Here is a 14,715-nt window from a genome sequence, read left to right as displayed (position 1 = left end):
CTGGCTTCTTCTGTTCTTTCCACACTGCTGGAGCTGCAGCTTATATAACTTTCAGAATTGAAGGTTCTGTTTGCAAAAAGTTGATACCTACATCCTGCCTCCCAAAAAGAATAGCCTAAATAAGATTCCTCATAAATAATGGGCCTTGACAGGTTAGATCAGAATCTCTGTTCCATGTCAGCACCGGTTATATTTTCAAATCATATCTAAAATATTGGGGTTTTATTCTTTCTCTATGAAACTAAAAAAAAATTCTACAGATTTTAAAGTGTTTTTAAGCAGTGCTTTTTGCTTTCATTCTTTAAATACCTAACAAAAATCTACTCATAAAAGCTTAAAATAATGCCTATTTTGACAAAGTCAACAGAATTTTAGCCTAACTTACATGATGAAATTCAACAGCTTTTACTAATAAAGTATTTTCCATATCCATCCATCCATTCAATTCAAGTAAATCAATATAAACTGAACACTTGCTTTGTGAGGCACTGTCAGAGGCAGGGAGTCTCAAGCTGTCAGAAGTCATGTTTTGAAGCAGATGGTGGGAAAAATGACTTTATGCAAATGAGTATAATACAAGGGGAAAAGGGCTAAGTGATATAAAAGTTAAAAAAAAAAATTTCGACTAAAATCGATGCAGAAACTCAAAGAGTAAAGACAGACATTCTTGCCAGCTGGGGAATCTGCCACAGCTTCATGGGAGAGATGACCTTTGATCTTGGCCTTTGAAAGCAGGCAGAAGTGGAAACGAAAGGTGGGTGGAGGCACGCTGGTGGAGGAAAGTTGAAGAATTAAACCAAGAGGCAGGAAGATAAAGGGCACGGAGGAGCAAGCCAGAGACCATGAAGAGGATAAAAGGGGAGCTGACAAGGCTGCTGAAAGGGCAACAGACAGCCGGGGGAGGTCTTTCCTTCCGGATGTCCACAGGATAACTTGCTGGAGGAAAAATGCACCAAAGAAGAATGGGCGCTTGCGACTGGAGATACTGGTACCCAAGGGCTGTCTTCCAGTGGGCGAGGGAGGTGAGGGGGGCTTCCTGGATGTGGGAACAAAAAAACAAACAAAAAGAACAAGAAAATAAAACTCTTCTCTTCCTGAAGCCATTATCATTTGGGGCTTTCTACTCTGCAGAAAGCAATCCTGGCTTTTCCTAACAGAAGAGGTAAGCTTTTATAAGAGGTACCATATCCATAAACTGATTCTCTGCAACTCAAGCTTTACAAATATCATCAGAAAATGATTAAAAATAGTTTTCCACTTTATAATCTGTTTCTTTCCAGGGTAAGCCAAGGGAAGAATGTTCTAACAGAGGATCTGAGGAATTCATGTTTCCAGAATGTGCGCAGAATGCAGGCAATCTGCTACCAGATCACTGAGCATCGCTGCCTACATGAACGAATGGAATGAGATGTAGACTCTCCTCCACAGGCACAGCCACGGGCAAGCCACAGGGAAAGTGACGTTGTTGGAAATGGAGAAATGCATGAAAGAATTTTCCTTGCAGTCTACATCCACACACATACATTTCTCTTGGATTAAAGAGAAATTTATGGAACATCACCATATGGAGCACTTTAAAACAGCAGATTTCTTTTCTTAGGCAGATTTCCCAAAGGCAGGAGTGAATAAAACACAAAAATGGACGTTGTTGAGAACATCTGAAACAGGATCATGCTGAGCTCTTCGCATCTCACTACCAAGCCTCAGGACCCAGGTCTTGGCTTGGTCTTCCAAATATTCTCAGCCTCAAGGTCTACCTACTCAGCTCAGCATATCCATTTCACTTGGAACCAGGTGACTTGTTACTTGAGTTTTAAAAGGAACAACTTGGGATGAATACCTTCTGACTTAAGAATAAACTCTAAATTCCCTGAAACTAAGCCTCCGAACTCCCCAAAACAATGGCCTTCTGTCATCCATTTCCCTAACTGCTTGGATCATGAGGTCAACAACAAGTGGCCAGAGGACAAATCAGCTCCCAAACTGATGGGTTCTTTAGGCTAAGATTTTGTTTTGGCTGCTAAGGTTATAATTTCTTGTGTTTTCCATTTTCACAATTCAAATGGAGAAAGAGCAATATTTCACCAACTGACATTCAATCAAGACAACTTGATGGGCCAAAGGAGAACAAGCATCAAGTCACGCAGGTGTATAAAGTGCCTCTATGCAATGCTTTACAAGACTTAGTTCTCCCTGATGACTTGCTCAGTGTCTGCCATTAGTGACCACAGGACTGTGGACATGAGCCTCCACCAGAAACAGATGATCTTTGGGGAATGTAGTTCTAAGTAAAACTCACTTTCCAGCATATCTGGAAAGGGACAGAAGTATAGCAAGGACACAAAAATGTTAATGTTTTAATGAAAGTTAGTCAAGATCGTAAGAATAAACAATCATTGATAATGTCCAAGAGACAATCACGTACGTACAGGGAGGACCAGGCACTCAGTCTTCTCCCTGACTTTACAAGGTGGGTGTCCGTATTCTCAAGGACAGCAGAAGCAGCAGGCTGTCCCTGGTCCCACAGCCATGTGGGGTGAGGCCAGGCTGGCCCTGAGTCCCTAGACTCGAGAGCCCTAGGCCCTGAACCACTGCGCCACGCTCTCTCGTTTGCTGAAAGAACCGTGGACACACCTCACATGACAAGAGCAACTGTTATTCTTATCCATCAATCTGCGAGGTATGAGAAACATGAGGGGTCAGGCAGATCTCATGAGACAGGCGTAGACAGGTGCAGCCACAAACACTGACGATGGAAAATTACTACGGATGATGAGTGCATTCAGCACTCCAAAGGGAAACTCGTGACCTGCAGTTAAACCCGCAAATTCCATCTTTCACTCCCTTATTTACAGAATACCAAAGAAAAGAACATCCAGTTATTCACTTCTGAAAGCAATTTTTGGAAGAGTGAGGAAGGGCTCCAGCTAGGTCAGCTAATTATTCTACTTCTTTCCTCTGTTTTCAAAACCGGGGGCCACCTTCTCCCACAGAGGGCTCAAGGTTTAGAACACAGACGCCACAGGATCAGTGTCGGCCTGTTGTGGTTAACACAGCACAGTCTTTGAGCTCAATCTTAGCAGTGACACACACTAACCCCCGCCAACGAAATGGCCAGGAAATGGGAAGTCTGAAGACAGGGAGGCGTGAGCTAGTCCCCCCTACCCACCCTGTCGTGCACTGGACCTCTGCCTAAATGAGGGACGTGTGATGGGAAGAACATCTGGCTCACAGGCAAGAGACCCAAACTCAAGCCCTGACTTCCTTACTAAGTGACTGCGTGATGTTAAGGCATCTGTAAAGCTGAAGGATTAATCAGTGGTTCTCAAGCTGCGATGAAGATCAACATCACCTGGCCAGTTTGCTGACCATTCCAGACACAGGCCTAAGACTGGTTCAGGTGGCCCAGGCATCTGCATTTCAAGGCATCCTGGGGGATTCCGATGTTGCTGGGTCCTCAAGGTAGAGCCACGGCAGCTGCTGAAACAGCGGGCCAGTGACCTCAGGGACCGTCCGCTCAACAGCTTCCCCAAGGGTTGGCTGGACACAAGCTGAAGAGACAAGGACGGGTGGGCGAGCCACCAAGGCCCTGGAACACCTTGGATGCATTCTCCTGAAGCCAGGACCTCCCCGCCACTTTTCAGGGTGGCGGCCCTTCTGTGACGTCCCTGCAGGGTCACAAATCCCCCCATGGCACTGTACTACCCTGAACTGCTAAGAGAATACAATCAATTACAGTTCTCTCAGATTCCAAGGACATGAGGCAAAGCAAACCCTGAGATGTGACTCAATCAACCAATGAACCATAAAGGGAGTGATGACTTCCCCAAAGAAACCCAACTTTTGTAGAAAAAATGGAAGTTATGTATAAGATCCAAACACAAAGACAGGGATATCAATGAGGGGGAAAAGAAGCAGGGGGAGCAGAGCACAGTGGTTGGAACCCCCAGGATAGTCAACAGTTATCCTGGGCTCCAACCTCACCTGCACTCTCCACCAGCCACAGACGAGCCACCAAGCCAACTCCATTCACTCACCTCCAACCTAGGAACAACGGCAGTATTTTAGAGGAAGACAGATTAAATAATAAACATTCTGAGGATAGTGCCTGACACACTGGAAGTTCTTTAAATGAAGTTACAAAGAAATCCATTTTATCATTCATCAGTGAGGACTTAAAAGGTAATACCCCAAAAATGACATAAATATAAGAAATCGAGCAAAAAGGAAGAAATAATTCCTAAGGTTCCTGCTCTTAGAATTTTTCAGAATATTGCCATGTCCATTGCTTCAAATTAATTTGGGCTGCCTGGAAACTTCTGAACTTCCGAGATCTACTTCTCAGATCTCTAATCAATAATTTTCAGATACTATAAATTTATCTGCTTCTATCTCAGTATTTAACATATATTTTGTCTCCATACTTCCAGCTTAACATTACATGGTTTATTTTATTAATGATAGCAATTTGCTAACAGCACTTAGTAAAAAAAAAAAAAAAAAAGTTCTTTTTTTCTTGTTAACCTTAATTTATTTAGAAAACAGTTTCCTAAATAATGAGTGTGTATGTACACGTGATGGAGAAGGAAATGGCAACCCACTCCAGTATTCTTGCCTGGAGAATTCCCATGAACAGAGGAGCCTGGCAGGCTATACGGTCCATGGGGTCGCAAGAGTCAGACACGACTTAGTGACTAAATCATCATCAAATCACATACATGTGAGGTATATGTGTGTATACAAACAGAGATGCGTATATACACACATACATCTATGTGTTTCTGCTTTTATTTTTCTTTTCTTAGACAAAATTTTCTCTTCTTAATTTCAAAAGTGTCAGGAAAACTGCTGAAAGTGACTACATCTGAAGTTCTCTTTCTTCCCCCTGCATGCGGTTTGCAGGATCTCAGTTCCCCAACCAGGGACTGAACCCAGGCCACAACGGTTGGAAGTGCCCAGTCCTAACCGGTGGACCACCAGGGAACTCCTGACCTTAAGTGCTGAGTTAAGAACTACATGTTGGTTACGAGTTATGTCCAGAGACCTCAACAGAGTTGGTCCTAACAGATTTCTCACATTCTTTTTCTTCATGATGTTCTGAGCTGAGACAGAATTTGAATCCAGGTGTAAATGACCATACATTCCACTTTTTCCTTTTTTTTTTTTTTTGTTTTTTACTACACAGCATTTCAGAAGTTGAAAGGTGAAAATAATAAAATATAACACATTTATAAATCATATGGAAAGGAGTTAATATTACTAAAAATTGCAAAAATAAGCTACTCACCAAACTAAACACATTTACTACAAATATCCATTCACTGATGTGTATGTTTTGAAAAATAAGGATTTGTATTGACAAGAGCCAAATTTTACATACAATGTTTTTTTAAAAAAAGATCAGAACACAATGTCTTCTTTCCATTCCTCAAATTTATATTCATGAGACTGATAAAAGCCTGCAAGCAGAAACTGTTAGTCAATTTTCAGTTACTAAAAATATTTTATTAAATAACTGATAAATAAGATTTTTACAAAACACATTGCATAGAAAAAGGTAAAACTGCTTGTGTTCCCAGGACTCTCTACACCTTTTGTTGTGGAGGCTTAGCATGTCTTCGGGGATGGGTCTACACACAACTTGCTTCAAGGTTGGCTCACCTGTCCAGTGGCCGCCTGCTTCGGGGCAGAGCACCCCAGGGCGTTCATGAAGAGTTAAGCTGCTGCACAAGGTTTTCAAGACATTTCAAATAATAGGCACTTAGAGGGGTTTCTTCTGAGTCTGAGAAAGCTAAGACAGAAAGATCAGAGCACAGAAGAGCAAGTTTATTAAACTTCAGCACTGCACTGAGCAGCAGACACACACTCGCCGATGTGAACAGAACTGTGTGTAGCTTCCAGTTCTGTTTCAATCCTTGATGCGCTAGCACTGTAAGAATATTTTTAAATTTAATATTCAAAATACATTTTAAAAATTAAGACATTGTAAAATTTATCTTTAGTTAATGGTTTAGCCAAAGAATATAAACAAAAAATAATATAGCCCCACAATGGACACTCACTACCTATAAGCCCAAATGAATGTCTTGCTTTTTTATGTACCATCCCTAACACATAACTCAGTTATTCACTACCGACAGAAACTCATGGTCACAGCTAGGAAAAAAACCAAAGGGGGAAAAAAAAGCCAAACCCCCACAATCGAACCACTTACCACCAAAAAAAAAAAAAAAAAAAATCACACTTTATAAAAACACAAATTAGTAACCAATAGACACACAATAGTACAGGAAAGACACAGTTCAGTGTCTTAACAGAAAAAAGGTTTAGAGAATAAAGCTTGTGAAAACTGGTGTCACTTAAAATGAAAAATGCCCTTCGAGAGGAAAACCCTGCCTCATACCATGATCACATCACAGGGCTGAGTGGGTGTAGGGACAATGGAATCTATTCTTGGAAGACTGTAATTCAGCTCCCTGACGTTGGATCAAAGTTTTCTGTTCAAGGTCAATTTTAATTGGGTCCAATTCTTATCACCCGAGAACACACTGCAGCAGTGGTAGCCATTGGCAGAAAGAAATTTGGTACAAGAAGAAAAAATGACCGAGAGAAAGACCACTGACATGTCTTAAGAAACTACTATGTCTCAAATATTCTCACCTATTACAGCATTTTATTACTGAAAAAAAATATTTACAGTGAAAAGCATGGATCAAATACTGGCCCACTTTACAATGCCTTCACAAAGAAGTCTGCTCCCTCACAATGCTTTCACAAAAAAGCCCCTCAGACGTCAGTGTAAAACATCAGTGTAGGAAACTGCCATTCTGCTGTGAACTGTCCAAATATTTCATTAATCAGGGAAGTCTGTATAGATTTCAAGTTTAACTATAGTCTCTTTAATAATAAAACTTACTTTTCTTTGCTAAGGAATATGCTTCTTCCACTCTTCTTTTTATTGATGGGTTTTTCAAAGTTGTTTTTGCCTAGAGATAACACAGAGCCATCCATCAGTCAGGCTTAGTCCCATGTGCTTAAGAGGCAGGACGGCACAGTGCGAACTCCGCACTCGTGGACTGCAGTATTCAACAAGACACTGCAGGAGAGAAGGAAGCAGCCAGAGAAGCCGGTCCGTCCCGCTGTGCCCCCCACTCCCCTCCCCGTGCAACCAGGTTCTTCCTCTGCTGTCCCATGCTCTTCCTTTCCTCCCCTTCCCCCACCTCTCCCCCAGTCTCAGTCTGCTACTTTCAGCTATGCCATCTTAGTTTCAGTGCTTCATTATTCCCTCAAGCCTCAGATTTCAGATCAACAATATGGAATATGAGCAGTTCGTCAGTTGCTCACGTATTTTTTGAGGGACTTCAAAATGCCCGAGCGTGTGCTGGGCCCTGGGGGTCAGGGGTGCCGGGGACAAGAGTGGCCTCTGTCCCACTATGTGCTGACCCAGCCAGCAGGGAGGGCAGCCCACTGACCAGGACCGCCCGGCTGCCTGAGCACCACTCGGGGACCTACCTGCTGGTCACCACTTAGCCGCCAGGGACACGGAGCTATCTCTCTGAGGAGTGAGATGTCTGCCATCAGGAGAGCTGAGGCCAGAGAACCTGCCTGCCATTCTAACAGGGCTGGCCCTATGAGAAGTGAGCTGACTTCAAAGCTCAGCAATGACATGTCTGGGAGAAAAGCGAATCCCACAATTGGATAAAAATTCACTGTCTGGCTGGATGTCAAGATGAATTTCTCCTGGACACATCTTTTAGGAAAAATGATTCATACTAACACTGCATGAATATGGCAAATCTAGTTCTATTAACAAGGGAGAATTCACCCAAGAGAAACACTTGGGACTGAGGCGCCTCCTATGGAAATGGTAACATGAAAGATTTCAACCAATGGTTTACTAATGGTTTGAACGCACAAAGGCAACACTGTCTTTGACTTTTTTTTTCCTTGCTGACACTCCTCTGATATCCCGAGAAGCTTGGCGTTTGCCCCGCAGGGACAATGATTTTAACAACTGACCTTCTGGTAATTGTGAATGAGAGCCCACAGTGCGGCTGCTCCAATCCTCTGAGCGTTTTGATTCTCACTTTCCAGACAGGCAGCGAGCACACTAATGACTTTCTCTAATAATAAACACACAAAAAAAGAAAGGGTCAGGCCCAGACAGTAGTATCAAATCTCAGACTAGTCAAAGATACCCACTTTTCACCCATCCAATACATACAAAGTTGGCAAAAACAATCTTTTACATCATGTGATATGTGGGAGGACCACCCTAAAACAAACTATTTTTAGAACAGGCGCAGAACCACAGAAGCCGTGGATGCTTAACTTTTTCGTCCCTAATTCAACGAAGCCACATCCCTTTAAAGACAACAACAGGGCAGAAATAAGCAATTACACAATGAGTTTATTAATGAACTCTTTGATCATAGCTGACATTTTCACATGCAGGAAAACAGAACTTGCTCTTAAGATAAATTATAAAGCCATTATACGAACATATCAATAGCAAGGGCTGCTATAAAAAAAAATCAAGAAATACCATATTAGCTAAGCCTTTTAAGAAAGGATTAAACATGTCAAAGGTATTTTTGTGTGTGGGTATGTGAGGTTATTTAAAGATATAACATATAGATACACCCTCTTTGAGCAAATCTAGCCAGAGTATGGAATCAAGACTTACAGATTATCTGCAGCAGCCTCCTCCTTTTAAAGTAGAGACGTCTAGCCCCAAGTAGACTGTCCAAGTGTTTCAGAGCAATACATGAATCCATTTTATTACTTAACTCTATCAAATTATTTTCCCTCTAAAATGAGTGATTTTTAAGACATAATGCATTCTTAGAGGTGAAACACTTGTTACTGGGAACTCTCTCCCTGTGTATGACTGAGGGCAGAGTCTGTGTAGAATCTGCTCACTGGAGAATATCCACAGTGCAAGTTTACTGTAGGGGCTCAATAAACTCTAGCTGGATGCAAGATACCATAATGAAAGCAAACAAGAAAGCCTCTTGATGAAGGTGAAAGTGGAGAGTGAAAAAGTGGGCTTAAAGCTCAACATCCAGAAAATGAAGATCATGGCATCCAGTCCCATCACTTCATGGGAAATAGATGGGGAAGCAGTGGAAACAGTGTCAGACTTTATTTTTCTGGGCTCCAAAATCACTGCAGATGGTGATTGCAGCCATGAAATTAAAAGACGCTTATTCCTTGGAAGGAAAGTTATGACCAACCTAGATAGCATATTCAAAAGCAGAGACATCACTTTGCCAACAAAGGCCCATCTAGTCAGGGTTATGGTTTTTCCAGTGGTCATGTATGGATGTGAGAGTTGGACTGTGAAGAAGGCTGAGTGCCGAAGAATTGATGCTTTTGAACTGTGGTGTTGGAGAAGACTCTTGAGAGTCCCTTGGACTACAAGGAGATCCAACCAATCCATTCTGAAGGAGATCAGCCCTGGGATTTCTTTGGAAGGAATGATGCTAAAGCTGAAACTCCAGTACTTTGGCCACCTCATGTGAAGAGCTGACTCATTGGAAAAGACTCTGATGCTGGGAGGGATTGGGGGCAGGAGGAGAAGGGGACGACAGAGGATGAAATGGCTGGATGGCATCACTGACTCGATGGACATGAGTCTGAGTGAACTCCAGGAGTTGGTGATGGACAGGGAGGCCTGGCGTGCTGCGATTCATGGGGTCGCAAAGAGTCAGAAACGACTGAGCGACTGATCTGATCTGATCTAGAATTTTTAAAGAAATTTTAAGAAATTTAAAATGTCCTATAGGAAAAAATAAATAAAAAGCTGCTCCATAAAGTGAACTCTGTGCAGTAAAGGGACAGACGGAGAGGAAGGGAGGTATGGGCACTGCAACCTTCCCACCACCCACCCCCTCCTGCTTGACCACCTGCTCTGCGCTCTCTGCTTCTCCTGTACCATAACCTACAGGAGCCAGCCTACATAAATAGCTCTCTGGTGAAATTCATCATGGGAGGTCATTTCAGATGATGAAATTCATCATGGGAGGTGATGCGTGGCAGACTCTTAGGGAACAGCATCAACTGGGAGGCTGAGTTCTGTGTTCTCCATCTGAGTACCAGTCAGGGGCGTTTTCACACTTCGCAGCAAGCCCTCAGAACATATAACCTGTGGTCTATATAAGCTGATACAACTCCTCTGACCGGTTACTATCACTTACATTTTTAAAAGAAAGTACATATACAGGACAATTCAGGTAGTGCCCCCTCTGATAATGAAAGTAGTTTAAAAAAATTTTTTTTACTGTGAAATATAACATGCACACACACAAAAAGCATATAAAACATTTTTAAGTTTAACCAAGAGTTAGGCCGTGAACTCTCACAGAAACATATAGATAATCTCTTATTTTTACTTATCTGCTTGGAATTATCTGAGTCTCCTGGATCTGTGGATTAGTGTCTGATGAAAACAGTTCTTGAAATGTTTAGTGATTGCGGCCTCAAACACTTTATCTCACTTCCCCTTTTCTGTGAGGACTTCACTGCACATGCAATCAGACTGCCCCAGTATGTCTACTCTGTCACTTAGCCTTTTTTTTTTTCCTTAACCTTTTATTCTTTAATCCTTTTTCATCTTTTTTTAGCTCTCTGTGCTACATTCTGGAAATTGTTTCCTGATCTATCTTTGAATGCTTAAATTTCTCCTCCACTACACCCAACTTGCTGCCAGACATGTATACTGAATTTTTAATTTTGGCTATTGAAGTTCTGTAACAGTCACCTGTCCAACAGAACTTCTCACAAGGATGGAAATATTTATATATCTGCAGTCTAATAAGATAGCCAATAGCCACCTGCAGCTAAGTGTGATAAATGAATTGCATATCTTAATTAATTTACACTTAAACACCTGTAAGGGGCTGACATTATCATACTCAATAGTGAAGTTCTGTTTGGTTCTTTTTTTCACATCTTTCAATTTTTTAGTTTCTCATTCCCTGCAAATACTTTCAAGCTTGTTGTTTACTTATCTAAATGCAGCATCACTAAAGTTGTTTTCAAATCTGTGTTTCACAATTCCAACATCTGAAGTCCAGGCAGGTAAGCTGGTGTTCTGCCCCTGCTGTTGCTGTTGATCTTTCATGCTGCCATTTCCCTGACATGCCTGCTGCTGCTGCTGCTGCTAAGTCGCTTCAGTTGTGTCCGACTCTGTGCGACCCCATAGATGGCAGCCCACCAGGCTCCGCTGTCCCTGGGATTCTCCAGACAAGAACACTGGAGTGAGTTGCCATTTCCTTCTCCAGTGCATGAAAGTGAAAAGTGAAAGTGAAGTTGCTCAGTCGTGTCTGACTCTTAGTGACTCCATGGACCGCAGCCTACCAGGCTCCTCCGTCCATGGGATTCTCCAGGCAAGAGTACTGGAGTGGGGTGCCATTGCCTTCTCCCCTGACATGCCTGGTCATCTTTAACTGTGAACTGGCTGATGCTTCTGAAAAAGTGTTTGTGGAGGTTCCCTGAGGCATAGGATGAACCTGTCCTCCGCCCGTTAGAGGGCAGTTCAACTGAGGGGCAGCTCCCACCAAACCCATGGGCCGCTTGTCTGTGTGTCTCTGGGCTGAAGAGCTGTGAGGGGCGGTCTGCGTGGTGCCTGTTTTTCTGTATCATTGCCTGAATGAGGCTCAGGGCACCAATTTAATTCTGATTCACCTTCTTCCTTTGTGGCTCAGCTGGTAAAGAATCCACTTGCAATGAAGGAGATGTGGGTTCGATCCCTGGGTTAGCAAGATTCCCCTGGAGAAGGGAAAGGCTACCCACTCCAGTATTCTGGCCTGAAGAATTCCATGGACTGTACAGTCCATGCTGTCACAAAAGGTCAGACTCGACTGAGCAAATTTCACTTTCACCTTTTTCTAAGAGGTTAGCTCTTTGAGATTGCAGCTTAGTGTCTGCAGGATGGCCCACAGACTCGAGAGTCTGTCCCCGAGGACCGTCCCCTTCCCATTTGGCACTCGTGGGCCAAAGCCCGAGCACACGGGCTGGCCAACGTCCTCGGAGCGAAAGAGACTTCTCCAGACTTCTTACCGTCCTGGGCACAGACTGCCGATCAAAGTTGGCCTGGAAGTTTCCCACTATCTTCGGTTATTTGATTTTTTTTAAGGTGAATTTTAATATATTTTACCTGGCATGTTTTTGTTTTGCTCAGAGGAGACCTGGTCCGACATGACCAGAAACAAGGCACCCTCTGGATCTGTTCACACAGCAGTCGAGCCCACTGCCCACTCCACTCCAGACCACCTAAACCTAAACTGGATGTTGGCTGCTGCTAATCAGAGTCACGTGGCCTTGCCGGGAAGACCTTCCAGCCGCGTGACTCGGCCAAGCGCCTTCCTTCCTCTGGATCCCCAGGTGGAAATGGAGGCCACGCCTGGGACACGTCACGGAGAAACTGCACAGTCACTGCCTCCCAGCCACCTTGGAGGCCCCTCATCTCACGTCTGTGGGGCTGGGGAGGCTCCTTCTTCAAGCTCATGGAGGAGAGAGAACACTGCTGATGCAAGTGAAATGCTTAAAAATAAATCCTGAGTAATCCAGAAATGGAAGATGCAGGCTTCTCTCCTTCAGATCTTCCTGACCTTCTCAATAACAAAAATGCAAATAAGAAACGTCTTTGATCCCCAAAGAAGAAACGTATTCTGAAAAAGGTGATGCTACCAGGCGACCGCAGAGCGGGGCAGGCACCTCCCAGAGGCTCTCGCGTCCCATGAGGCAGGGTCCTACTGCCACCGTCATCTCAGCAACGTGAGGACAGGGGGGCACAGTGAGGGAGGGAGAGACCGGGAAACAAAGCCACCGACACTCCCGTCGATCCCTCTCCGGAAAGCAGGTGACAGTTAATTCAGGTGAGTTAAAGGCTGGCCGAGCTTCTAGAATCTTTCCCTGAATTTCTAACAATTCAATAATTATCATCAGAAAAATAGAATCATGACTATACACAATAATGTAATCAGTTTTCTACTTGGGAAATACCACGTTTCGTAGAAAAACACTTCTAAGAAAAGATTAAGTGGAAGACATGAAAAGAGAATTAATACATCTGGAGCACCTATCACATTCCATAGACAGGGCTGGACACTTTATGTGTTAAAACTGATTTCTACCAAAGTCAGAAAGAAAGGGTTCTTTTGCAGATGAAGAAACTGGACCCAGAGAAGCAGCACCCGAGGGTGTGGCATCCAGCATCGGATACATGTGGTCTAGAGTCCACCTCCCCTCTATTTTTTTTTTTCTCGTGATAACACATCCCCTTATAAAACCTGAAATCACATACTCCTCACAGGAACAGCGTATGGCTGCAGAAACAGAGCACTCCATTTCTCCTGTTTCAGAATTTCTGAGTCCTCACTGATCCTCGCCTCCCTGTCCTGAGGGCAGAGTGAGGTCGCTGTGGGGCTCCTGTCACCATGTGCTCTCGGGTCCTCAACTCTGCGGCCTGGTCACTCTCTTCATCTCACGTGCCCCCCGGGGGCCCACTTGTGACAAGCACGATCAGAGCTGCCCCGGGTACACACAGCGAAAGAGACAGAAACCGCCTGACTCGTGAGACCTTCTGCTCTAGTGCGGGCACAGGAGGAATGCACGGATGTACACTGAACACACAGCATATCAGCTGGTGGTGACTCTCCAGAGGAAAATAAAACAGGGAAAGGAGGCAGAGAGAAAGAGGGTGGGGGAGGCAGGAGACGGGCATGGGGAGCACCAACCACGCGGACAGGCCATCTGGAAAGGCTCCAAGGGCGGGGCTGTGCCTGCCTAAAGGCACAAGAGTCAGAGGATCGGGAGGCTGGACAGGGGGGAAGGAGGGGCCCAAACTCTCCCAGGAGCTGCCTCCTGCGCCCAGTGTGGCCCTCGTGCGGTGACCCGTGAACGCCGGGCGAGAGTCATGCCCGATCCGTTCCCACAGCCTCCGCCTCCAGCAGAGCCTTGAACATGGCTGGTGCTAAATGACCACCAGGCGGACTGTTTATAAAACTACTCTGTTTTAACCTGAACGGAACACTGTGTGGATAAGCACGTGTATCAGTGGATTCGTGCGGTGCACGAGGAGAGGACTCACCGTTAGCCAGGATCTTGGGCTTGTTGGCAGGACTGAAGCAGATGTTATGGAAAATAAGAAGGGGGATGGAGAGGCTGCTCTTGTGCTTGAACCTGCTCATCTCTGTGAGCAGGTCTAGACAGCCGTCCAGCCGCAGGATCACCTGCTGCCCGTCTTCTTCGAAGGACATGTTCAGTAGCAGCTTCAGCCAGAGCACGCTCAGGTTACTCAGATGTTTGTTTCCCCCTTTCGGCAACGTCAGAGACAGAAAGTTCTGCAGGAAGTTACTCTGTGGATAAATGCAGAGAACGTTACTTTACTTTCTTCGAGTCTTTCAGAATTACTTTCTGAGTCCCACAGAGATCAATTAGCCAGCATTCTGCTCCTGTTTTCCTTTAAATTAAAGAAACTTTAATTTCTCCTTCCTCCCAATACCTTCCCAATACTCCATCGACACTGTTTCCAAGTAGAAGTGAAAAAGTAAAGGAGAACAAAATAGTGCTCAAATTTTAATTCCTACTAATCAATCCCTGACGATGGATAAAGCAACTACTCAACTCAGTTATTTAGGATTGATCATTCAGTTTGGGGACTGTTTCGGGCATCTTGGGTTTTTCTCTTCCTGTTTGCCTTCCGGCAAT

General features: G+C 44.2%; 1 protein-coding gene across 8 annotated transcripts in view; it reads right to left on the bottom strand.

Moving 5' to 3' along the window:
- Positions 1-539: 539 nt before the first annotated feature.
- Positions 540-14,715, bottom strand: part of RTTN (rotatin) — a 123,313-nt gene continuing 109,137 nt past the window's right edge. For 7 of the 8 annotated variants that reach the window (XM_070778671.1, XM_070778674.1, XM_019986866.2 and 4 more), the window contains 4 exons: positions 14,096-14,363; positions 8,020-8,123; positions 6,917-6,986; positions 540-5,791 (listed from right to left, as the gene is read on the bottom strand). In XM_070778671.1, the coding sequence (XP_070634772.1) occupies positions 5,706-5,791; positions 6,917-6,986; positions 8,020-8,123; positions 14,096-14,363 (528 nt within the window). In that variant the 3' untranslated portion in view covers positions 540-5,705. Of the gene's footprint in view, positions 5,792-6,916; positions 7,097-8,019; positions 8,124-14,095; positions 14,364-14,715 lie in introns of all 8 variants that reach the window. The other variant, XR_011563766.1, reaches the window with a different exon arrangement.

The sequence above is a fragment of the Bos indicus genome, chromosome 24 (assembly GCF_029378745.1).
Source record: "Bos indicus isolate NIAB-ARS_2022 breed Sahiwal x Tharparkar chromosome 24, NIAB-ARS_B.indTharparkar_mat_pri_1.0, whole genome shotgun sequence".
NCBI classification, from domain to species: Eukaryota; Metazoa; Chordata; class Mammalia; order Artiodactyla; family Bovidae; genus Bos; species Bos indicus.
Note: the sequence above shows the minus strand (reverse complement) of the source record. Positions and strands in the feature narration are given on the sequence as shown.